This window comes from Heptranchias perlo, chromosome 1, assembly GCF_035084215.1.
Source record: "Heptranchias perlo isolate sHepPer1 chromosome 1, sHepPer1.hap1, whole genome shotgun sequence".
Classification (NCBI taxonomy): Eukaryota; Metazoa; Chordata; class Chondrichthyes; order Hexanchiformes; family Hexanchidae; genus Heptranchias; species Heptranchias perlo.
Window position 1 is genome coordinate 183,360,112 of NC_090325.1, and position 26,967 is coordinate 183,387,078.

Genomic DNA, 26,967 nt, shown 5'->3' on the forward strand with positions numbered 1-26,967 from the left:
ATGTCCCAAAGTACATTTGTGCACAGCAAGGTCCCACAAACAGCAATGAATAACCAATTAATCTGTTTCGGGTGATGTTGGTTGAAGGAGGAATGTTGCCCAGGACACCAGAAGAATTTCCTGCTCTTCAAAAAAAAGTGCTATGGGATTTTTTACATCTCTGTGATCAGGCAGATGGACCCTTGGTTCAACATCTAATTCAAAAGACAGTATCTCCAACAATCCAGAAAACTTAGTTGAAATAAAGAATGAAAAAAATGTTAACAGAGAAAAGGAAAGATAGAGGCCTTGAAGTAGTGAGGATTCAGTAGTCTGTTTGTGAATGCACAAAGCATTTTAAACATAATTGGAGAGTTAGAAGCATTAGGGATGAAGGGATATGATAGGGTAGCTATGACAGAGATGTGGTTAGGTTTGGACAGAACTGGGAACTTAATATTCCTGGTTGCACCATTTTACAGACAGAGAGTAAAAAGGAAGTAGGGTGGCAGTGTTAATAAACAATTCTATCACAGCACTAGAACATAGGGATGTTCTGGGGGTTACATTAAGACAGAGTCTACTTGGATAAAATTAAGGAATAAGAAGGGAAAATTTTCAGTATGTACTACAAGCTGCCAAATAGTGGAGATGAGTTAGAGGGGAGACATGTCAGAGAGGTATGCAAGAACTGGGCGAGATTATTTTAACTATCCCAAGATAGACTGGGATAAATGTAGCATTTGTGTACATATACAATATTAACAATGTAGTTAAGTTCACTGTGAAAATAGTAAAGAAAAATGAAGAATCAAAGATAAGGTTTGCTAGATTGGAAAGATGCCAAAGTTCAGTGAGGTAAGGAGGGATATGGCCCAAAGTAACTAGACAGAAAAGTCAGCTGTGGGACATCTTCAGGATAGAGTGCAAAAAAGATACAAAATGATAGAGTCCTGTGGATAAATGGATTAAAACTAAACTGAACTTTAAAAGGGAGGCATATAATAAATCTAGGGCTAACAATACTAAAGAAAATGATAAAGTATTTAGAGTGTAGAAGGGAGGTGAAAAGGGAGATTGGAAGAGCTAAAAGCGAATTGATGTAAGGCTGGCAGATAATATGGAAGGAAATATTAAAGGTTTTTATAAGAACTTTTAAAAACGTATAAAAAGTTAAAGAAACATTAAAGTTGAGCTGACTGCTCGGAGATGAAGTAGGAAATGTAATTATGGAAAATGAAGGCATGGTGGAGATGTTAAATAAATATTTGGTGTCAGTTTTTTACCAATGATAGTGCAAGTGAGAATGTAGGTGTACTGGAGGAGGAGGTAGAACAATTGTTAGAACTATCTGTAAAAAAAGGAATTGGTTTTGAAAAAATGAGCAGAGTTCAAAGTGGATAAGTCACCAGGGTCTTGATAGCATGCACTGCTGGTGCTGCAAGCCTCCATGTCAAGGGGGTTGTGTTTCATTCAAGGTGATAGTTTTGATTGGCAGCTCAGTGATCCAATCCTAGATGCACAGAGCTGAGGTAGGGGACAGCGAACTGTCTTTGTTCTCTCTATCATTCTCTGGAGAAGGCAGTCTGGAACAGAGGCACAGAGAGACTTCTCGCTCTCTAGGCTGTCAAGGAGACTGAGAGACTCCAGACTGAGATATAAACTTGTACAGCCGATGAGAGTAAAGATTAGTGCTAATTAGTTCAGGGACTGCTAACTTGTAAGTGAGTTTAGTCCATAACGGTGGGAGAACTACCATATTGTGTTGTGCTATCGTATGAGGAGCAGCAATAAAATAGATATATTTCACTGGAAATCTGTACTCTGTTCATCCATGTATTATATGTAAAATAAATCAATTTGTTGGTTTACGATCAGCCTCGTTTCACTGAAGTGCTTTCCAGTTGCTACAGTTTAACTAGATATTAGGTTATGGGGTCACGAGGTTCATTTATGAGAGTGACCGGTGATGGTGAGCCTGAAAGAATATCCACAACAGACCTGTAACAGCCAGTATTAAGAGCATATGTTCCTCTTCTGTTTCTATAGACATCCACAGCATCAAATGCAGTTCCCAGTCCCACTGAAGAAGCCAACACCTCATAACACCCTGCATCACTCGCAGTCGCAAGGACCAGCACAGGTACATTCATCCTGAGGGAGGCCACTGCGATTATGAATGCCAAGGCATTGTGTCTATTGACCCGGGTAGCCGGGTGCTATCAATAATGCCTAGACTTTAGAACTGGATGGATTGCAGTGCCGTCATTCTGCAATTTTTTTCTGGGGAGAAGGTCTGATGAATAAAGTATCACTGTGCACTGCTGATTTACTAATGCTGCAAACTGTGGTAACCTGGAAGAATCCAGTTGCTCAGAAGATGAGGGCAGTTGTGACCTTGCCTGCAATTCCTGTGGTTGAGATTGTCTGCAAGTCTGTGTACAGTAAATGACATAACTGCATCATTACCTAGCTGATAGCCTGTCAAAGCAGTTCTCTTCAGACCACACTAGGTAGCTGCAAATATGGCTCTGTAAAAAATGGCAGGTGTAGGCAGATTGCCTATGGTGGCGTCAAAGAGAAGGACCTTTCTTTTTCACAGGCAAACAATACTGGAAAGTTCTTTGACATTCTCAACTATTGTTACGGAGCAAAGCAATGGAAGAGGAAGAGTAAATTTCATGAAAGTAATATTTTCAGGTGTCATTCATCCTTGTCTTCAATCTCCAAAAAACTTTGGTTGCGGCAGTCAAAATTCAAAAATAGTTTACCTTTAAGCAACTACTTCCTGAAAGTTCACAACATAACTCACCTTTAAAGCCCATTTTATAGGGCAGGATAATTAGAGTACAAGACATGGGTAAAATTCAGGAAATTAAATGAGATTGGATTGATATCACGTTGACTATGTTAATTAAGCTCTCTTACATCCTGGCAGAGAACATATTAAGCTGAACTGGAAGACCAGCTGCAAAACTGGGCACTACACAAGTGCAGCAGGGAGCCATCAAAATGACACAGCATTGATTAAATGTGAACGTGCTTTTTCAATTCTGCCTTTTCTACCAGCTTGATTTCAAGGAGAGGAGAAGGATATAATCAGGCTGGCAGTCTGGTTTCTTCAGTGCTTTCCTACCTCACTGTTGTGCCATATGTGCTTGGAGCTGATGGAGCACTCCATGAGACGAGTGGAGGGTAATCGCTGAAACAAACTAGTTGGGCTGAATGGTCCTTTAATGTGTGTAACGTCTGTGTATTTCTATGAACTTTTATTGCTTTGAAATAGAGAGTAGGAGAGTAATTTTAACCTCAGCAGCCAAGCTGGATATTGACGGGGATTGGATTAGCCCAACAAGAGTAGAGAAATATAGATGGCTAAAAAAGTACATTGCAATATTGGCTCTCCTGATTCAACCAAACATTGCTAATGGAATTATTACTAAGTAACTACAGCTTTTTCCCCAACAAACACAAAGCACATCCCATAGATTATATTCTTGACTTTAGCACGTTGAACCCTGCAGTCTGTGTTCCTGTGATCCTGGTATTCTTTTTCATCAAGTGTTCTTTACCTCTCTTGAAGTTGATCACTTATGCTGGTATGTGATTCCAAGGGCAGTGCAAGACTCCAGCACCTCGTCAAAGTGGTCATTTCTCAAGTGACCTTGGAGACAGATTATGAACTGGCCACGGCAGACATCAAAAACAACCACAACTCTGCTTATCCCAAATTCCAGCAGGGATCACTGGGTTGCACATAGCAGCAAGATCGCTGACTGATTAGCCTGGGAACAAGAAGCCAATTGCAGCAACAGTTGAGGTCAACTAATTACGAACTTCAAGAGAGGTGAAGAAAAGAAAACTGGATAAAAAAATACTAAGATAACAGGAATACAGACAGCAGGGTTCAATGTGCTAAAAAGATGAAAATTCACTGGGAATTTTCTCATGGGTTCTCCTAATTGGCCACCATAACTTCAGATAAACTGCATAAATGGGTTTCTGAAGATCTACTGCCAAAGTTATGGCAGCTGATTGGGACAACTGCCAAATAAATCCCCAGTGATAATCTATGGGACATATTTTGTGTTTGTTGAGGACAAAAGCTTTAGATACCTGGTGTTGTCTCCATTAACAATGCTTGGTTGAATGAAGAGAGTCAATATTGTATTGCACTTTTTTAGCCATTGACATTTCCCCATTCTTGTTCCCTCCTGAAGTTGCTTCTCATTACAATAACTGCCACAGAGCCTTATGATCTTCTTCAGAAGACATCATCTTGATCTTGTGTGATTTCCCTATCTTGTGATTTTGGAGCCATGATCTGATGTACTTTTCGGATCCCCCAAGAGAAAAGGAGGTACATTCAGGTTCACAGCACAAGACTGGCCATGTTGAGAAGAGGAGTGCTGTGCTACTATAATTTCTCTTTAATCTTCACATAGCATTTAAGTGTCATTTAAGTGTCACTTGGCTCAATAAGTAGCACTATTGCCTTCAAATCAGAAAGTTGTGGGTTCACACCAGAACTTGAACGCATAGCCTTGCATTGTCATCTTGTGGATGAGATATTAAATCAAGTCTCTACCTGCCTGCTTAGGTGAATGTAAAAGATCCTATGGTACTATTTGAGGAAGAACAGAGAGTTCTCCTGGTGTCCTAACAAATTATCCTTCTACAATATCACAAAAAATTACCTCATTTGCTGATTGCGGGACCTTGCTGTGCACAAATTGGCTGCTCTGTTTGCCTACAGTTCACAAGTTATCTATTGTCTGTAAAGTGCTTTGGGACATCCTGAGGATGTGAAAAGCACTGCTTTATTTCTTTCATCATTTCAGAATTATTCAGTGCCATCATTAATATATAACTGTTCAAAATCAGGGTTTGATCAAAATTAATAGTAGTTAATGCTATCTAGTTTCATCTGAATAAGATATTAAAAGGAGGGCTGATATGATAACCCATTAACCATATGATAACCTCAGATGCCAGGTTTATGTAATCAGTAGGTATAAGACAATTTATGGGCTACAGACTATTCCTGATTGTCAATTTCGTAGCAGGATGGGATTTGTTATCAGTCCGTATTAATGGGGGAAAATTCAGTGGCATGAAAGTGTGGAATATATATGAATGAGAATTAAGCACAGTATGTAATGGAGATGGGGGCTGGATATCAGGGTGGATTATATAGATTATTCAATAATGGGGATTTGGTATGAATGAAGAGTAAATTCCCCAATCCCACACTTCTAGTAGGAACCACGTTTAAAGGGAATGTGGGTCGGAGAATTGAGCAACAGAGGGAATACGGGATTGTGGATTTACTCAACTATGTTTAATTCTCCAAAACACCTTAGCCTCCAAAAAAATAAATAAAATTGGGTTGTACGGAGTATAATTTACACTGCATTACACCCCTCCATTTATCTTCCACCACAACCCTGCATCGACCCATCACTACATCCCCTTGTTTCCCCTGTACAACGTCCCCCCATTTACCCTTCACTATATCCCCTTGTTTACGCTGTACCATGCCCCCTCATTCACCCTTCACTGCACTCCCTCATACCCCTTCATTTGCCCCAGCAGCCCTTTTATATCTGTTCATAATACAAATAAACTTTAAGCATATGACACAGTGTGGTAACTTCAGATCATACCTGAGAGTTACATGACTTATACTGTCTGAAAACTCCAAGGCAACTGAAACCCTGAGCAGCAGGACTCCTTGAAACTCTGTGTAGCTGTTGCTTTAACAATCCTAAGACTCGATCTGTTGGAGTGTGTTCACTTGCTTGAACTTTGGTTTCTATTTGTGTCTGGAAGAGTTGTGACATATCCACCTCCTGCGGCACTGACTCCTCAGTCTGATGCTGTGGGAGCTGCCTCCAGTGATCTGGCCCCACCACTGGAATACTTGTCTGCTGTTGATATAAACGTGAACGGTCTGACATTTCAACTATTTTTGCTTGGTCTGGATCTGTGCGTTGGCGTGAGGAAGTGCTCTGAAAAGAATCTCCTGCCCGTAATCTCCTTGGTCTCAGTGTATTCAATGGTTCCCTGCAAATGTATGGAGATTAGTTTTAATCTAGCAAGCATATTAAATCCTTTACCAGGTAAGTGAAGTAAATCTCTCTTGGCTGACCCAAAAAATTTAAAACACTGGCGGTTTCACTGCAGGCTAGTTTTCTGAAAGAAATCAGTCATGCTGACAGCAATTGCTTTTTGGAAAACCTGTCTTTTAGTTTTTAAATTCCCCCCAGACTGTACGGCACAGGCATCATATGACATACTTCCCTCATTTGCATGGCATCCTAATACACTTGTTCCCAAATCAAAAGGAAATTTTGATAGGTGGAAAATGGGCAGAGCTGGGTCCTGCCCCAATTTTTGCCACCTACCCTAAATACAGCATTTTTACCCTATAGCCAAATGGATAGCCTCAGGATTGGGCTTGGCTACAATGCCTCCCTCAGTCCCATGGCCTGGTGACACTCATTATCAAGTCTCACACATGAATAAAGACCACTTGGGAAGAAGCAGGAGGCGTGGAACCATACTCCAGCAAAGAATCAACACCTTGAGGAGAGGCAAGAAGGAAAGAAGAGACAATGATCAAGAATAAGAAAAATAAAATACAAAGAATGGTCTGAAATCATTTTTAATTAAGGAATTTCATTATTTGCAAATTGACAGCCTTGGTAAAATGCAAATTTGTTGAGCTGTTAGATCATATAGGTAACTAGATTTCAAAACTGCATAAATCAATTAATTAAAAATCTGTCAGCATCGTGACTAATTGTAATGGATGGCAACCTTTGTGAGAAAGGTTATAAAAATGGCAAGGAGAGGAAAGGTAAATAAAGTAGAGATGTCATTAGTCTTAATCTATTATATTAGTAAAGGAACTGTACAGCCAGGAACTTTATACCCTGTGGGCTAGGTACACAGTAATGGGACACTCTGGAATGCGTGCCATTAAATTTAATCTTGGGTAGTAGGGGAGCAATCTGAACACCGTGGTAAAGTTGCATCAACAGGCACACAATTATACAAGAGACAAGTAGATAAAATTTGAAGGACAGAAACACTTCATCTGGAGAAATGCTGCACACATAATGGTTCCTGGACTAAAGTGCTTAAGGATTAAAGATAATCTGGGTCCAAATGAACTCCTTGCAGCTTTAACCACTTACTACAATCACCTTTACTATAATGATGTAGAGTTAAGCTGATGGTGTCATTGGAAGGAACTATTTAATGAAGACAGTAGGTAATGGAGGAAGCAAGAGGATTGTGTGGAGACCTGGGAAACACAAAAAGGGTGTGGAAAGCTGACTGGGAAGAAACAAGGCACGGACCAGACACAATTTGAGTCTGAGAAGCAAGAAAGAAACTCTATTTTCCATGTTCTTGTGTTAATATGTTTTCTTCTGCAGGATTTGATAAAGTGCAAAAAGTCAGTAATGCTTTATAAATAGGAACATTTGGTTCATGGAAAAACATGCAATTTGTAGTTGGGGAACAAGGAGGAGTCATATAGACAATGAGAATTGAAAGCATACAAGAAAAACAGGGAATCACACATACGAGGGTGAAAGGAAGGGGCTAAACAACATAGGCAACATTCTTTTATGTGACTCACTCACATGAATGAATGATGTGGAAATGCCGGTGATGGACTGGGGTTGACAATTGTAAACAATTTTACAACACCAAGTTATAGTCCAGGAATTTTATTTTAAAAATTCACAAGCTTTCGGAGGCTTCCTCCTTCCTCATTTACCTGAGGAAGGAGGAAGCCTCCGAAAGCTTGTGAATTTAAAATAAAATTGCTGGACTATAACTTGGTGTTGTAAAATTGTTTACACATGAATGACGGTTGTGATCACTGAGGGAGGGTGAATTGAAAGAAGTTGATTGAACGTAGAGTGGAATTGTCCGCAAAAGAGTCAACAGAGTTGGATGTCTTTATATAAGCTGTGTATGGCGTCAGCATGCCCAGGTTTTGTCAAATTATCTCTATTCACAGAATATTGCTCACTGGAGAACATGAGATGTTCCCTTGCCCTTTCCGAAAGGCAAAAAATACCGTATCATCAGACCAATGCAGGCTAAACTACTGGATCAGATTTTTTTTTTCATTCGTTCACGGGATGTGGGCGTCGCTGGCAAGGCCGGCATTTATTGCCCATCCCTAATTGCCCTCGAGAAGGTGGTGGTGAGCCGCCTTCTTGAACCGCTGCAGTCCGTGTCGTGACGGTTCTCCCACAGTGCTGTTAGGAAGGGAGTTCCAGGATTTTGACCCAGCGACAATGAAGGAACGGCGATATATTTCCAAGTCGGGATGGTGTGTGACTTGGAGGGGAACGTGCAGGTGGTGTTGTTCCCATGCGCCTGCTGCCCTTGTCCTTCTAGGTGGTAGAGGTCGCGGGTTTGGGAGGTGCTGTCGAAGAAGCCTTGGCGAGTTGCCGCAGTGCATCCTGTGGATGGTGCACACTGCAGCCACAGTGCGCCGGTGGTGAAGGGAGTAAATGTTTAGGGTGGTGGGTGGGGTGCCAATCAAGCGGGCTGCTTTATCTTGGATGGTGTCGAGCTTCTTGAGTGTTGTTGGAGCTGCACTCATCCAGGCAAGTGGAGAGTATTCCATCACACTCCTGACTTGTGCCTTGTAGATGGTGGAAAGGCTTTGGGGAGTCAGGAGGTGAGTCACTCGCCGCACAATACCCAGCCTCTGACCTGCTCTCGTAGCCACAGTATTTATATGGCTGGTCCCGTTAAGTTTCTGGTCAATGGTGACCCCCAGGATGTTGATGGTGGGGGATTCGGCGATGGTAATGCTGTTGAATGTCAAGGGGAGGTGGTTAGACTTTCTCTTGTTGGAAATGGAAATTGCCTGGCACTTATCTGGCGCGAATGTTACTTGCCACTTATTAGCCCAAGCCTGGATGTTGTCCAGGTCTTGCTGTATGCAGGCTCGGACTGCTTCATTATCTGAGGGGTTGCGAATGGAACTGAACACTGTGCAGTCATCAGCGAACATCCCCATTTCTGACCTTATGATGGAGGGAAGGTCATTGATGAAGCAGCTGAAGATGGTTGGGCCTAGGACACTGCCCTGAGGAACTCCTGCAGCAATGCCCTGGGGCTGAGATGATTGGCCTCCAACAACCACTACCATCTTCCTTTGTGCTAGGTATGACTCCAGCCACTGGAGAGTTTTCCCCCTGATTCCCATTGACTTCAATTTTACTAGGGCTCCTTGGTGCCACACTCGGTCAAATGCTGCCTTGATGTCAAGGGCAGTCACTCTCACCTCACCTCTGGAATTCAGCTCTTTTGTCCATGTTTGGACCAAGGCTGTAATGAGGTCTGGAGCCGAGTGGTCCTGGCGGAACCCAAACTGAGCATCGGTGAGCAGGTTATTGGTGAGTAAGTGCCGCTTGATAGCACTGTCGCCGACACCTTCCATCACTTTGCTGATGATTGAGAGTAGACTGATGGGGCAGTAATTGGCCGGATTGGATTTGTCCTGCTTTTTGTGGACAGGACATACCTGGGCAATTTTCCACATTGTCGGGTGGATGCCAGTGTTGTAGCTGTACTGGAACAGCTTGGCTAGAGGCGCAGCTAGTTCTGGAGCACAAGTCTTCAGCACTACAGCTGGGATGTTGTCAGGGCCCATAGCCTTTGCTGTATCCAGTGCACTCAGCCGTTTCTTGACATCACGTGGAGTGAATCGAATTGGCCGAAGACTGGCTTCCGTGATGGTGGGGATATCGGGAGGAGGCTGAGATGGATTATCCACTCGGCACTTCTGGCTGAAGATGGTTGCAAACGCTTCAGCCTTGTCTTTTGCACTCACGTGCTGGACTCCGCCATCATTGAGAATGGGGATGTTTGCAGAGCCTCCTCCTCCCGTTAGTTGTTTAATTGTCCACCACCATTCACGACTGGATGTGGCAGGACTGCAGAGCTTTGATCTGATCCGTTGGTTGTGGAATCGCTTAGCTCTGTCTATAGCATGTTGCTTCCGCTGTTTAGCATGCATGTAGTCCTGAGTTGTAGCTTCACCAGGTTGGCACCTCATTTTTAGGTACGCCTGGTGCTGCTCCTGGCATGCTCTTCTACACTCCTCATTGAACCAGGGTTGATCCCCTGGCTTGTTGGTAATGGTAGAGTGAGGAATATGCCGGGCCATGAGGTTACAGATTGTGCTGGAATACAATTCTGCTGCTGATGGCCCACAGCACCTCATGGATGCCCAGTTTTGAGCTGCTAGATCTGTTCTGAATCTATCCCATTTAGCACGGTGGTGGTGCCACACAACACGTTGGATGGTGTCCTCAGTGCGAAGACGGGATTTCATCTCCTCGAGGACTGTGCGGTGGTCACTCCTACCAATACTGTCATGGACAGATGCATTTGCAACAGGTAGATTGGTGAGGACGAGGTCAAGTAAGTTTTTCCCTCGTGTTGGTTCGCTCACCACCTGCCGCAGGCCCAGTCTAGCAGCTATGTCCTTCAGGACTCAGCCAGCTCGGTCAGTAGTGGTGCTGCCGAGCCACTCTTGGTGATGGACATTGAAGTCCCCCACCCAGAGTACATTTTGTGCCCTTGCTACCCTCAGTGCTTCCTCCAAGTGGTGTTCAACATGGAGGAGGACTGATTCATCAGCTGAGGGAGGACGGTAGGCGGTAATCAGCAGGAGGTTTCCTTGCCCATGTTTGACCTGATGCCATGAGATTTCATGGGGTCCAGAGTCAATGTTGAGGACTCCCAGGGCCACTCCCTCCTGACTGTATATCACTGTACCGCCACCTCTGGTGGGTCTGTCCTGCCGGTGGGACAGGACATACCCAGGGATGGTGATGGAAGAGTCTGGGACGTTGGCTGAAAGATATGATTCTGTGAGTATGGCTATGTCAGGCTGTTGCTTGACTAGTCTATGGGACAGCTCTCCCAATTTTGGCACAAGTCCCCAGATGTTAGTAAGGAGGACCTTGCAGGGTCGACTGGGCTTGGTGTTTTGCCGTTGTCGTGTCCGGTGCCTAGTGGTCCGGTGCCGGGTGGTCCGTCCAGTTTTATTCTTATTATGACTTTTCGTAGCGAGATTTTACAACTGAGTGGCTTGCTGGGCCATTTCAGAGGGCAATTAAGAATCAACCACATTGCTGTGGGTCTGGAGTCACATATAGGCCAGACCGGGTAAGGGCGGCAGGCTTCCTTCCCTAAAGAACATTAGTGAACCAAACGGGTTTTTACGACAATCCGGTAGTTTCATGGCCATCATTACTGATACTAGTATTTTAATTCCAGATTTTTATTTAATTAATTGAATTTAATTAATTAATTGAATTTAAATTCGCCAGCTGCCGTGGCGGGATTTGAACTCATGACTCTGGATTTTAGTCCAGGCCTCTGGATTACTAGCCCAGTAACATAACCACTATGCTACCGGTTAAATTATACTTAGAAACAAAAAGACATAGCAAGTTATTGAAACAGCACAATACATACAATCAATATGCAAGGGATTAATATATCCTCTTTAGAACATATTTCTTATATATCTGATAAGTGGCAGGACTTTTGAACAGTCAGGTTTGTAGAGCTTCAAGATGAATAGGGCCAATTTTAACCCCAGGCACCCGATGACAAAGGTGTGTGTGGAAGGTTAAAATAGATGCAGTATCCTCCCCTCCGGTTTCGTGTTGGGCTCACGCTGGCCGCTATTTTAACTCTTGGGTTTTTGGAGGGATGTGAGGCCCTCACCGCAGGCAGTGAAGCAGTATGTGCAGGGTCACTCAGGTGCAGGCACTCAGTTTATAAGGATCTGTGTGCTATTGTGCTTTATGGACTTCCAGGGATATTTGAGCTTGGAGACTGCTTTTGTTTCTGATTTCATGCTTTGCTTTAATCACCCTGCATAAGCACTGATGGCTTATCATGGGTGCCATTCCTGATTCATTGTTTTGGATGGAGGAAGAGGAGCAACAACAACAGGAACAGCAGCAGCAGGCTGAACAGCTAGGAGTAACAGCAGGTGGGCCTGTTAGAAGACAGCAGGTGAGGGGACTGCTCGTAGAAGGCTTTACCCAATCGATAGGATTTGTAGGCTAAGAGTCAGTTTCCTGGATATGACTGAGCAGCAATACAAGAGGAGGCTGAACTAGTCCAGGCAGGCAGTCGCTGATCTCTGCAGCCTCCTGCAATGACTTGCTCCCTGCTGGGCCAGATAGCCATGCTTTGCCAATGGCTGTCAAAGTCACCACCACTCTTAACTTTTTTTGCCTCAGGTTCCTTCCAGGATGCTTCAGGGGACATCTTTCAGTCTGCAGTGTACAGGTGCATCAAGCAGGACATCAATGTCCTATTTGCCAGGGCCAACCCTAGCCAATTCATCACCATTCCTATGGACACCATCAGTCAAAATGATAAGAGTTCTGTGATTTGGCTGATGACACTCCTCTGCAACTCCATCACTCCTGAACAGCTTTGGTCATGATCACGACCATGGGAGCACCAGGAACGTCATTGAGCATACTATTGTGCTCTTGAAGCAAAGGGGCAGACGCCTGGATAGGTCTGGGGGGATCTCTACAACAGGCCCCATAGAGAGCCTCCTGCATCATTGTAGTGTGCTGCATGTAGCACTCTAGAATGGACTGCATTTGGAGGAGGAAAAGCAACAACAAGTGTCATCATCTGACAAGGAAAACTTGGGTGAAGGCAAGAAACATGCAGAAGGAGGGCTAGCACAATGCCTTGCAGCCGGAGATGCCACGGATCATCCTGATAGCACAACGCTTCCAGTGAACTGCTTATTCCCTTCCCTGAAAAGCTACGCAAAGCCCCTCTGCATTAATAGTCCTTGTTACCTCCTTCACAATTCCTTTAATGTTACATTAAAGAACACTGAAACCATTCAGCCAACTTCTTTATCAATGACATGAGCCCCGATTTTAATTCAGGGCGAGAGTTGTGTGGGTGGGTGCTGAGGCAGACGGTAAACCGTCCAGACCTCAGCAGTGTTAGACCCAGGAGATTTTAACTCACGGATCTCATCTGCATAGGGTAGCCTCTTGTGGTGCTTGGAAATATTGCACTCTGGGGGAGAATTTCCACAGGATTCTCCCAATCTCCTGCCATACCTTCAGCAGAAGATCGACAGACACCCTGGAGAAACAACGTAAATAGCCGTTTTTAGCCATTTATACTGTTTCTCCGGGATTCTATCGATCTCCCGCCCGAGGACCCTCGTGGAACTTCAAGCCAACAGCATTGGTTGGAGATTCTATTGGTGCGGGCATCTTTTTCCAACTCCAGTTACATGCCACTGCAGAGCCTCTGTTAGAAATTTGATGTTGTATATTCCACACTTTTCAATTTGTATGTCAAATGTTAAATTAAAATCCATTTGTGGTGTTGTAAGCTCCACTTGGCATCATGGGGTGGGATTAGTTTGCATGCTCTGCAGATGTTAGTGGTCTGTTTGCATTTCAATGAAGATGGGATGCAGGCGGTTTGCCTTGTGTTTTTTTTTTGTGCAGCCCACACATACTGGATATAAAAAATCTGTTAGTAGAGGCTGGAGTGTAGTCATTAAAAGTTCATGAGTGTGTCAGTTGTATCTTGTTACTGCATCGCTGTGAAAGTAGTAGTGCTGCCACGGAAAAAAATCTCCCAGTAGCAAACCTTTAGAAAAGAAAAAGGTAATAAATCCAGTTGATTAGAGCAGGAATCAATTCTTTGTGAAGCTATGTTGATTGGGTTAGGTGAATAAGGGTAGGGGGAGGCTCGTGTGGAGCATAAACACCTGTTGGACTGAATGGCCTGTTTCTGTGCTGTGCATTCTGTGTGATTCTATGTAAACGACTGGACAAATTCTTCCAAACTTATCTTGCTATCATTCTCGAGCTGGCCTGAATCATAAGTCCCACTGAATCAGAAGTAAGTCAGATACTGTGCAAGAAAACTCCAGCCCAAATCTCCGTGGGAGTGATTTTCATTTCAATTCTGGTGCAAATTGGGCGGGCGGTGGGCGGGACATCTGCCACTCTTGCCCGATGGCAATCGCCATTTTCATTTAAAAAAAAAATCATTCATGGGATGTGGGCGTTGCTGGCAAGGCCAGCATTTATTGCCCATCTCTAATTGCCCTTGAGAAGGTGGTGGTGAGCCACCTTCTTGAACCGCTTGCAGTCCATGTGGTGAAGGTTCTCCCACAGTGCTGTTAGGTAGGGAGTTCCAGGATTTTAACCCTGCGACGATGAAGGAACGGCGATATATTTCCAAGTCAGGAAGGTGTGTGACTTGGAGGGGAACGTGCGGGTGGTGGTGTTCCCATGCGCCTGCTGCCCTTGTCCTTCTAGGTGGTAGAGATCGCGGGTTTGGGAGGTGCTATCGAAGAAGCCTTGGAGAGTTGCTGCAGTGCATCATGTACACACTGCAGCCACGACGCGCCAGTGTTGAAGGGCGTGAATGTTTAAGGTGGTGGATGGGGTACCAAAAAAGCGGGCTGCTTTGGCCTGGATGATGTCGAGCTTCTTGAGCGTTGTTGGAGCTGCACTCATCCAGACAAGTGGAGAGTATTCCATCACATTCCTGACCTGTGCCTTGTAGATAGTGGGAAGACTTTGGGGAGCTAGGAGGTGAGTCACTCTCCGTAGAATACCCAGCCTCTGACCACTCCTGTGACTCGGCCAACGTTGTCTACCTCATACGTTGCAGGAAAGGATGCCCCAGAGCATGGTACATTGGCGAGACCATGCAGACGCTGCGACAACGGATGAACGGACACCGCGCAACAATCGCCAAACAGGAGGGTTCCCTCCCAGTCGGGGAACACTTCAGCAGTCATGGACATTCATCCACCGACCTTCGGGTAAGCGTACTCCAAGGCGGCCTTCGAGACACACGACAACGCAAAATCGTCGAGCAGAAATTGATAGCCAAGTTCCGCACCCATGAGGACGGCCTCAACCGGGATCTTGGGTTCATGTCACGCTACACGTTACCCCACCAGCGAACAAATGTTATCTGTTTTTAATATAATGGGTCATTTGCTGGCTTTCTCTGCCTTCCGGATGTTTCTGCCTCTCTCTGTTTTTTTTCCTGTTTGTTTTTTTGTTGAATGTGTATTCGGGGGTTCTGCAGGTGACACCTCTCTGTCTGAACACGGTGATTGCCTTGGCAACGGGCAGTTGCAGGGGCATTCTGTAAACACCATGTATTGTTCTATATGTATAAATGCGTAGGCTTCGAGGAGCTCCTGAACATTTACCTGAGGAAGGAGGAAGCCTCCGAAAGCTTGTGAATTTAAAATAAAATTGCTGGACTATAACTTGGTGTTGTAAAATTGTTTACAATTGTCAACCCCAGTCCATCACCGGCATCTCCACATCATGACTGCTCTTGTAGCCACAGTATTTGTGTGTCTGGTCCAGTTATGTTTCTGGTCAATGGTGACCCCCAGGATGTTGATGGTGGGGGATTCAGTGATGTTAATGCCGTTGAATGTCAAGGGGAGGTGGATGGACTCTCTCTTGTTGGAGATAGTCATTGCCTGGCACTTGTCAGGCACGAATGTTATTTGCCACTTATCAGCCCAAGCCTGGATGTTGTCCAGGTCTTGCTGCATGCTTCATGGTTAGGCATCATGTATTTAATATCAGTGAGCTGCCAGTGCTCAACAGCTAGCTCACCAGTCGGAGGGAGGGGAGAATTTGGTGGCTCCTCCATGGAGCCGAGCTGAAAGTGCACATTTAAAAGCTGTGTTGGGAGGTGGGGGTAGAACAATGAAGGACCAGCAACTCCTCCTTGCCCCAAGGAAATCATTTAGAAAATTTATCCATGCAGTTTCTGGAGCAGCATTCAGCGGTCCCTTTAAGGACTACTGGTCAGGCCGCTCCACATCCAGTACCAATGGGTAGATTGTGCGTCGCATAAGCTCTGCACATTGGTACCTGAAAATGGTGTCAGGGTCCTACAATTGGCATAGCACCAGGTGGGAGAGTTGGCCTTACTCAAAAATCGAGTTGGGTGGGCCTTGGGTGGCCTCCTAATTTCCAAACCCTACACCCAAGCGATAATCCATGGGATTTGCACTCCTGAACCACCAATGGATAGATTTAACGTAATGGGTCTCCACCCCCTTTTATCTGATCATTGTGCCTGAGTTATGAACTTTCCCCCTGGGGAAAATGTTAGAAAGATCATGACCTTGTAGCTCCAAGTATCAAATTTTGTGTTTCAGAGACAGCAATGCATCAAGAGAGGTTTCTACCCTTTTCACATGGAATCTACAGAACCTAACTCATGACCGCTGACATGGCAAACTAGTAGAAGATTTACAAATAACTGAGTTGTGAGCAACAGAAAATAATAAAAACATTAACAGATTAAATTGTCTCACAGTTTAAGTCATTTATGTATGTAAATAATGACTTAATCAAAGTGCTGGTCATTGGCGACTTGACATTAGAAACAATCTCCATGGGCAATATTACATTAAACCCAACTTCAAGAACTACAAATCCAACATGGGAAGTAAGGAGGAGAAAAACATTAGTAATTTATTACAAACCTTACTTCCCGTTGTCACATTTTGATCACAGTTTTGTATCATCTTTTTCCTATTATAAACTGCCATGGCCACATTTACTGGAAACTACCGATAGAAGCTTGTCACCGCTATGGTCACATGCTCCTGCCATTGGTGACACTGCTGCACTCCAGAATCTCAGTCTGCCCTACGCATCAACCAATTCTACTTCTCTGCTTCCAAAATTCCTGTAAGTTTGGCTATTTATCTCTAAATAATATAAAATCAAAGTATTATATAAAATTGAACACAGAATGTATAACTTTTAAATGGGGGCTGAATTACATCTGTGCACTCTGGTCCACTTATCTCCCACCCTATAACCCTGCGTCACTTGAAAACTTCACTTGGTCTTGATTCTCCATGTGCAACACCAAAGGCGATCAACTAGTATCTTTTATAATCATGAAAATATGAGCAAAAGAAGGAAGGCTTTGAGGAAGGAGAAGGAAAGAATAAATGAACCTGAACCTCAAACTAAGTATTGCAAATCCATCAAGGGAGTTAGAGCAAAATAATATGTAATGCAAACCTAAAGGGGAGCCAAGAAGTATGCTGCATATTAAGCAAGCTTTGTAAAGTGGGAGGTAAATATTATTACTGATATTGTATCTGTGAGGTTTGTATCTTTCCGTATGAGTCAGGTGTGTAATTTTTTAACCTTGTGTCAGTCAAGCAATGTATTACTTCAGTAGATTTTCTTTATTATAGTAATGGATGAACCACTGTCATGTTTAGGCTACAGTGGGACTGTGGTAAACATTGAAAACCACACTTAGGTACTGGACAACCCACGAGCAATGCCATGAGACATCTATTTACAAATTCTGGCTGGTGAGCTTTGGGAGGACCCATGATTCGAAGGCTCCCCATTCAATCACTCTCTGGATTTGATGGTGTCGCAAAATAGGATTTGGTCCCGTACCCCTCAAAAACTGGTGTCACAAGAAGAGGGAGCTCTTAATCATCCACACCCTGAGAAGCAAGGTTATTGCTTCTCAGGGTGTGGTGAGTATATCTGCTTCAGGTAATCATCAAAACTGCACTGTAGGTCACAGGCAACTTATGAGCAATGTTTCTTGACTGACCCGAGGTAAATAAAATTGTACACATACTGATACTAAAAGATAGAGGGCCTCATAAATAAAATATTGGTAAAAATACTTACTACCACTTGACAAAACTGCCACAATAGGCAGCCAGTGGTGGAAAATCTAGAGTAAAGTATCTTATCTGCAGACTCAAAGTAACAGAAAGAAAATATTCAACACACCCCATTGCTACCTCCGGTTGTTAGCCATTTGCTTTATTGCTTCTTCTTAATCCTCTATTACTGGATGCAGGTCATGGAAGATATAATTTTGTTCAAATACATAGTAACTCACAAAACTAGATTTCAAGGTTATTTAGTAAACCTTCTACCAAAGCAGACACTCAGGTCAATCAAAAGCTAATTCCTCATCTCATAAATTGGGCCATATTTCATTTTTAAAATCCAAAGTTGGATAAACTTCAACTTCATATACACTTGCCTTTTGAGTAAAATGGGGATATGAATAAACAACATAAAAAAGCTACACTAGCATCTGGTCTTTGATGAAACATTTCTATGTTTGCCTGGCTTCTGGCTAACACAATTGTTTAACTTTCCCTATTCCCATTACAAGAGATTGTCCCCTTATCTGCTGACTGCGGATTTCAAATAGTCTTTAAAGTACAAGTAGATAATGGATTAAAGAGCTGTAAACAAGGTTTTTATTTTAATTAGATTTGAAATAAGGAGTGAGTTTTACCTGTTGGAGATCTGATAAATCTGGTTAACGTTGGTTCCTGAGAGCTTGTTGGGTGAACTCCGGTGAAGTGGGACAGAATGACGGACTGTAGACAGTACTCGCCCGGGAGGAATGTGAAATACCCGCAGGGTCTGATCTCCTGCTGCAAACTGGAATGTGGGCTGAATTCTCTGCTTTATTTGAGGAAGACAGGGCCGTGTCTGTTGCATTACTCCACCACCACAAGTCCTCGTGCATGCAGACCAAGGACCCCATTTGCCCCACGAACCTTTAGGCTGTTCTTCCATTAAGGTGTCGGCACTCTGACGCTTCACTCGGTTCTGTACCTTTCACAACAAAAAAAGATGAATTATCTTAAAGCATCCTCATGTTATTTTTGGATATAGTGTCACATTTACTAGGATAAAATATGGATGTTGTGCTGGAATCCTAAAATCTTACAGCACAGAAGGAGGCCATTTGGCCCTTCATGCCTACGCTGGCTCTCTGAAAGACCTATTCGCTGAGTCCCATTCAACAGCCCTTTCCCCATGCCCTATTCATTTTTTTCTTTTTCAAATATTCTCTTTTAAAAGCTATTTGGCATTCTGCTTCCACCACTGTGTCTGGTAGAGCATTCAATATCTTAACAGTCCTCTCTGTGGCCTTGATACCCTTCCAAAATAGGATGCTCAAAACTGGACACCATATTCAAACTGTGGTCTATCCAGTGACTTTTATAGGGTTAACTCACACCAAGTCCAGTTCACCCATCAACCCTGTGCTTGCTGATCTACATTGGCTCCAGGTTCAGCAACACCTTGATTTTAAAATTCTCATCCTTCTGTTCAAATCCCTCCATGGCCTCACCCCATCCGATCTCTGTAACCTCCTTCAGCCCTACAACCCGACAAGAACTTTCCACTTCTGGAAGATTTCCTTCGCCCCACCATTGGCGGCTGTGCCTTCAGCTGTCTAGGCCCTAAGCTCTGGAATTTCCTCCGTAAACCTCTCCACCTATCTCTCTCCCCCTTTAAAACACTCCTTAAAACCTATCTCTTAGGCCAAGCTTTTGGTCACCTGTCCCAATATCCCCTTTTGTGGCTTGGTGTCAAATGCAAGTAGTTGTTGTTGTTAACAACATTACCTTTTTTCTTTTGTACTCGATACTGCTATTTATAAATCTAGGATCCCAGATGCTTTTTTCTCATTTCAGCAAGAATAAACATCTTGATACCTTGGGTGTAAAATCAACATAATTTTTTATCTTCCATGAAATAAAGAAGCTGGTCACTCTGCTTTATTTCTGTTTAAATGCAATTGTTAGTAAAGTAGAAATGTAGAAATTACAGTGTAAAAAGAGGCCACATTTGTGCCTGTACCAATTCTAGCTCTTCTATAGGAGTTGTCTACTCCATCAGTTTATTTTTGTTGTCCACTGTTGCCTAATCCTACAGGAAGTTATACTGGAGGCTCCCAATACTCGCAGGGAAACCTGTGTGCATGCCTTTCCCCCCAGCACATTCATTGCATAACAAGTACAACCACAGACCATTTCAAAAGGAGACTAATTGGAGAACAGGCTATGCTTGCACAGCATACAACTAGGCAACACCCCAGATCAGAATTACAAACTGTGGGCTAAGAAGGTAAGGGAGTGGAAGTGGAGTATGTGAAAAATCACCTACAAAGGATGAAAAGATCATGCTGCAGGTAGATCATCTCATTTCTTCCTCACTTGTTAATTATCGATTAACCTTTGGAGTGACTACAGCATAGTTGTGTTAAAGAATGGGAATGTTCTTATTAGACTTAATGTTAAGTCCTATTTTTTGCGCTAAACGGAGAAGATAAATTTTGTTAAATAATGTTTTCTAAAAACAGAAGGATTGCTTCACCTCACTGCTTCAAGCTGGAGTTTATGCCAATTCTTAACATTTGCCAGGAGGGAACCACAGATCAGTGGGATACATTCTTTATGAGCAGCTGCTCAAGTTTCTAATAAAGATATATAAATTACACTACTCATCTATCAAAACAGCACAGATTCATTGCCAAATAAGAATAAATAATTGTTAAGATTCACACATATATTTTATCCCACTGGTTCAGTGTCCCAGAGCTCTAAAAAACATCTACAGAGAGAAATCGTTGTTCAGTCTCTGAGGGGTCAGCGGTGGGAACATTCTTGACACAGTAATGCTTTGGGATGATGAAACTCAGACAATTTTAAGCAATAAGTTCAGATGAGAACGAAGATTAGTTTCATCCGAAGGCCGGATAAACTACAGCCAGTCTACCAGGGAGAACGTGGAGCTGTCTGGCTCAACATGACAAAATAAAGGCTGGTGTCACTCCTTCCACCTATAAGGTAGCACCCGCTGGAGTGAATCATATGACTAGACTGCTCCAGATTTGGGACACCCTCCGATAGCTCTAACAACGTTATAGGGAGGCATTGTGAAGCAACAATTCTATGGAGAAGAACCTGCAAACTTCCACACTGTCATCATGAAGAGATCTTCAGGCCTTTCTGTGAACTCATCGGCCACTCTGCTGTCACTGCAGAGCAAACAGCAAAAGGCCACTTGGTGTATCTCCAGGTTCAAACTACTGAACATTGGCAAAATGAATCAGGAAATTTAGCTGTCTCCATGCCTCCTGAAGAACTGTAAATACCTCCATTTCTTTATCTGCAGATTCTAATTGCGAGGGAGGGGTTAGAGAAGAACCTGCTGGCTGAATGAGGAATTTTCAACCTTTCAAAAATGTTTTTCATGACATCTGATGTATCTACAGAGAAAGGAATTTACCTACCTCTCTTAAAACATTAATAAACCAGTGGACCACCGCGACTGGCTGGAATAGTGTGCTGGACAGCATAACCGGCTCCAGATAAACTAATATGATTCATGAATTTGACTGAATCACAATTACAAAGTATACTTTCCTCTACAACTGAACCTGCAATCTGATTTTTATTAAACTCAATTTTAGATAGGGACACCACTGATGTCACTTAGGGAAAAAGATATTAAGCTGGCCTAAGGATTATGAAGGCCCTCATCAAGTTAATCATGGGGCCCCTCTCCTATCCCAATTTCCCTTTTCCACTTTGCCGCACATTTTTTTAAACCACATACTGAATAAAAACTTTTGGCCTGGTTTAAAGAGATTCAGTACAGCTTCTATGAAACTGATGGACCAATTACTTCACTGGGAGAGGGGCTCAAAGTGGGTTTCCTGGTTTGGAGCACTTCTAGTGGGTGAATTTCTTCGGAGTTTCTCCTGCCCTGCTGCTGTAAGTTTGGAGGAAGATACGGTGGAAACCATCGTTTCCCTTGAAGCTACAGCAGCGAAACAGGACAAGCTTCGAGGAAATTCGTCCCCATAGCTCTCACGTAAGCTTTTAAAGATGCATTTACACTACAGCTACCAGTCTGAGATGAGTCTGAGAGCGGTAGCCGCAGTCCAGGTTCCAGCCAGATAGAGCCAGGTTGACATTGTTGGACTCTTGCCCTGTCCAGAAAAGATCTGTGCATGTTGAGATGCACCAGCGGGTTGGGTGTGGTGGGGGCGTGGGGGGCTGGGGGGGTCCAAAACAGTCGCTCAACAGTTAGAAATTTAAATGTTTGGAGGTGAGGAAGGGGAGAAACCAGGGGAGGTTTATAAGGTCTCCAGAACCCCCTCCCACCCCCAACCCCCCACAGCACTTAATGCACTGGATTTACACTCCATGAATTGTCAAACTGAAGCGCTGTCAGAGTACCATCTCCAGGGGTTCTTAGTCTGCTTCACTCTAGAGTTGGGTCAAACCCAGACTCCAAATTTGCATTTGTTAGTTTAAGGTCAATGTGAAGCAGAAATCACTTCATACAGATGTGACTGTGCAGTGTAAACGCACCCTGATTCTTGTCCCCTGATAGTTTAGTTGATTAAGGCAATGAGCAGCTGGACCCTACAAACCAGAAACATTCGAGCTTCAATTCCTAATGTGCTCTACAACTGGCCTCAGTACTCCTGATCGCTATCTAGTGCCCCCACTTAAAGTGCACATATATGGACATTTCACGAGGACAGGATCACCTTGGTTGTCATCCCCCCTGTGATTAAACAGCCTGCCAGCACTTATTGTCAAGGCTCACAAATGAAAAATGGAAGTTTGGTCATCATACAGGATGGACCCCAGCACCCATGGAACTGCACTCCAGCATAGAGTCATTGTCTTCAGGAGAAGGGAAGGGTGGGGGTGGGGTTGATGAAATAAAAATGAGAAAAGGGTGAAAATTCTTTAATTTTGATATAATACTGCAACGCAGTCTGAAACACCATCACTGTGGTGTATGTCTATTAGAACAGTGCAGCTAGATTTCATCTGGGATAGTATCTAAGACCAATAAAAAGTAAAAAGTGCAAATACTGGAAATCTGAAACAAATCAAAAAATACTGGAAAGACTCAGCAGATCAGTCACCATTTTTGGAGATAACAGATAAGTTAACATTTGAGGCAAACAGCCCTTCATCACCAATTGGGTCTGACGTTTTACAGAGATCTGTTGTGGCATTGCTCAGGATGAGTCAGAAGATCTTACTGTTCTGTAACAATAAGGTTATTATGAACAAAGTATGACAGGGAAAGTGTGATGGCAAAAGTATTACAGGAAGTAATTGTGACACCTATAGATGTGTGAGGCATTCGCAAAACCCTTAATATATTATTAGCAGGTCTTCCACGGCATTGCTTTAGGTTGTTGGAGTATATGTTGTTTTGCTATCCCCATGCCTATGTAAATGGTCCTGCCATAACAAAATTCATCTGCCACCTGCAGATAGGGGAAGTTAAAAAAATTAAAAGCCTCTTGCAAGTCCCCAAAGTAAAGAAAGAGGCTCTTAGTTTGCTACAGCACTAAAAGAGATAATACTATATATTTGTAAAGAATTCAGCTTGTAAAGGACATTAGTGCTGGTTTAACCAGGATGAAGATTGGGTTGAAGGGAAGCTCCAAACGGGATGGAGGTTTAGATAAGTAGGGGAAGGATAAGGAGGTGGAGATCTTGAGGTCATGGGGTCAGAAGCTCTGAGGGTCAGGGTGAGGCAGGCATCAGAAGTCACAGGATGTGATTTGGGGCATAGTGTGCTAGGTGGTAGGTTTGTCATTTTTTAATCTCTCACACATACAGCCTCTCAATATTAAAAAAACACTCAATATAAGCTTTACCTCATTAAACATTTTGGAATTTGTCCTCTAGCTTTTCTTCAAATAATTTTGAGTAATAACTGAGCAGAAACTGCCTGAAGCTAAAGCAAAGTATTCCTTCAGTACAGCCGGCTGAATGGTACAGATGGGGAATTAGGTACATTGCACCTGCTCAGACTGCACCATTCAAATTCAGCTCATAGCATCACAGGTCTGAGCAAAAATGTTAAGTGCAAGCCCTGGCTCTTGGGACAGGCTGAGGCCTTCAAGTAAAAACTTTAATGACAACAGTAAAAGACACAAAAGACAATTCAACTGATAAATTTAATCGTGTATTTTTTGATTTTTTTCCCCCCCACTTTGTTTAAACTTTTATTTTGCACATTAGAAATCTGTACTTCCTATCTACAGAACATTATTTCCTGTGGTCACATATTTGTATCACCTTTTTTACATTATACATTCTACATTCATAATGTAAATTTGTTATGTGGTAATTACACTCCCCACCAGTGGTGGTGCTATGGCGTCACAGCCTTCCCATCTCCCAGCTTCACTCTACTTATGGTGTTGTAGGGCTTTGGTGTCCTGTATCCAGGTACTGAGTTGAGTGACAATTTTACTTTCTCCACTTGGAAATAATTGATTTGAAGTTTTAGTTTTTCAGCCCATGGATATCCAGCTTGATCTCCCATGGCCTGCTTTTTTGTCCCTTGGCAGGCCTCTCTTTATTCCTGACCCCACTATTATGATCCCCCGAGCGTCCTGTTTATATCTTTGAGACTGTTGTACTGTCCCTTGTAATTTGTACTTTTTATTTTATATATTTCGGCAGGTTTTATCTGCATTCCTTAGGGGTTATCACCATCGCTACTCAATCTCGCCCGCTTAAGCCTTTGGTTCCTCCAAACACTTCCTGCTCCTCTTGCCATGATCATCCTGATCCTCGCTATCATTGTCCTGCTCCCCACCTTCCCTGCCTCACAATAGTTGCCTCAGGTTATGAGCTCTTAATCCCTCCACTTGCCGGTTTAATTTTCTCTCATGTTTACAATCATTTTATAGAGTGCATCGATACATTTAAATGGTATGTTTGTTGTCTTAAGGATGGAAATCTTTAATAAAACACCTATTTGGTGTTTTTAAAAAATTCTTTCATGGGATGTGGGCGTCGCTAGTGAGGCCAGCATTTATTGCCCATCCCTAATTGCCCTTGAGAAGGTGGTGGTGAGTCGCCTTCTTGAACCGCTGCAGTCCGTGTGGTGAAGGTTCTCCCACAGTGCTGTTAGGAAGGGAGTTCCAGGATTTTGAACCAGCGATGATGAAGGAACGACGATATATTTCCAAGTCGGGATGGTGTATGACTTGGAGGGGAACATGCAAGTGGTGTTGTTCCCATGTGCCTGCTGCTCTTGTCCTTCTAGGTGGTAAGGTCAGGGTTTGGGAGGTGCTGTCAATGAAGCCTTGGCGAGTTGCTGCAGTGCATCCTGTGGATGGTACACAGTGCGCCGGTGGTGAAGGGATTGAATGTTTAGGGTGGTGGATGGGGTGCCAATCAAGCGGGCTGCTTTGTCCTGGATGGTGTCAAACTTCTTGAGTGTTGTTGGAGCTGTACTCATCCAGGCAAGTGGAGAGTATTCCATCACACACCTGACTTGTGCCTTGTAGATGGTGGAAAGGCTCTGGGGAGTCAGGAGGTGAGTCACTCGCCGCAGAATACCCAGCCTCTATTTTTGACGAACTTCAGTACATACATATATTCACATATACAGCCAGGGCCGCACTCTCCCAAGGCATCCCTCCTTTGCTGTCTTGTCCTCCCCCACTCACTACCCTCTTCTGCACCTCTCTCCTCTTCATCTTCCACTGCCTCACCCTCAGCTACCTACCTCGCCCCTCCTTCTCATCTGCAATTCCTCCTCTTCCCGTCTCCTTTCCTACCCCCTCTTCCCCTTCCTCCTCCCCAATCCCCTCATATTCTCCCCTCCCCTTCATCTCACTCCTCCAGGCATCCCCTCCTTTTCCTCCTCCATCTCCCCCCTCGTCTACCTACCCCCTCCTCTATTTCCTCTGCCACCATCCTCCACTTCCCTTTACCCCTCCTCTTCTCCCTCTCCTATCTCCCTCCCCCCATCTCCTCTCAGTTTAATGTGCAATAGTTTTCAGACTTGAGAGTATTTGGTCATGTGGCTGAATTTGTGAACAAACGATTAATCATCCTTTAAAAATAGCTATGAAAATACATTAAAGTGAAACTGTATTCCCCAGTAAAATAACCTAAATCTGCCTCAGCCCAAGAGACACCACAGCATTTGAAGACTGTACCATTTATCTATTATTGGAGATGCACCATGAGTTTAAATCATGTATGTCCATATGTCCCTGTTCAATTATTCATTCAATCACCTTTAAAACATCAATAGATTTTCTCTGTTTTGTAGATATCCATACAGATTGCTGTTACCAAACAGACTCAACCAGCAACTTTAATGACTATAAAACTGTGGTGACACGTGGCTGGCATGTCATTTATAATTTATAAAGTTCACCAGCAGGTTGGGAGCCCGTCCACCCATAGCTATGGATTGTGCAGGGGCTTAAAGCTAGCTCTGGTAACATGTTTAAAAATATAGATAGATCTTCAGAAGAAACATAAATTGATGGCTGGGCTGATTTACTCGACAGAATAGCCGGATATGAATATTTACATTGCATCCAGCAGAGCGACGCATCTACCACACATAAGACAGTGTGCAGTACAATGCTCTCCTCGCCAGTCTCACTGCCTCTATTTTACTCAAACTCCTACTCATCCAGAACTTTGCCGCCCATATCCTCTCCCATGCAGAATCCCATACAACTATCATTTCTGTGCTCACCAACCTCTACTAACTCCCTGTCCTCCATTGCATCAACTTTAAAATCCTTACCTTCATCTTAAAATCTCTGCATGGCCTTGCCCCATCTTACCTCTGCAATCCTCTTCAGCTTTGTCCCAGCTCATACCCTCTATTGTTCCAACACTGGCCCCAACATCGGTGTCACAACCTTCAGTTATCATGCTTGTGCTCCCTGAAATTCTCTCCCTAAACTTACTTGTCTTGCTACTTCCCATCTTCGAAACTTCCTCAAAAACCTTGCATCTTGACCATGCCTTCAGTCACCTCCCTTTAGCTTCTACCCTACTTCCTGCTCGATGTCCATCACTTTTCTTGCATTGTACCTTCGGATGGTTCATTATCGGAAAGATGCAGTATAAAAGTTGTTGTTATACTACCATCTACTAAAAACAATGCAGTTTGAAGAAACTCACCGATCTGCTTGCATTTACAGTAACCCACCAAGCTCCCATCTGTAAGCTGAAAACGGTTCCAGTTACAAATAACCTTCAAAAAAATAATAATT

General features: G+C 43.5%; 1 protein-coding gene across 1 annotated transcript in view; it reads right to left on the bottom strand.

Annotated features, from left to right (window-relative positions):
• LOC137328836 (thrombospondin type-1 domain-containing protein 4-like) overlaps positions 1-26,967 on the bottom strand; it is a 345,688-nt gene that overhangs the window by 317,471 nt on the left and 1,250 nt on the right. Inside the window, exons 2-4 of the mRNA XM_067994368.1 lie at positions 26,876-26,948; positions 18,385-18,710; positions 5,646-6,045 (exon numbers count right to left, since the gene is read on the bottom strand). Coding sequence (XP_067850469.1) covers positions 5,646-6,045; positions 18,385-18,710; positions 26,876-26,948 — 799 coding nt within the window. The remainder of the gene's footprint in view (positions 1-5,645; positions 6,046-18,384; positions 18,711-26,875; positions 26,949-26,967) is intronic.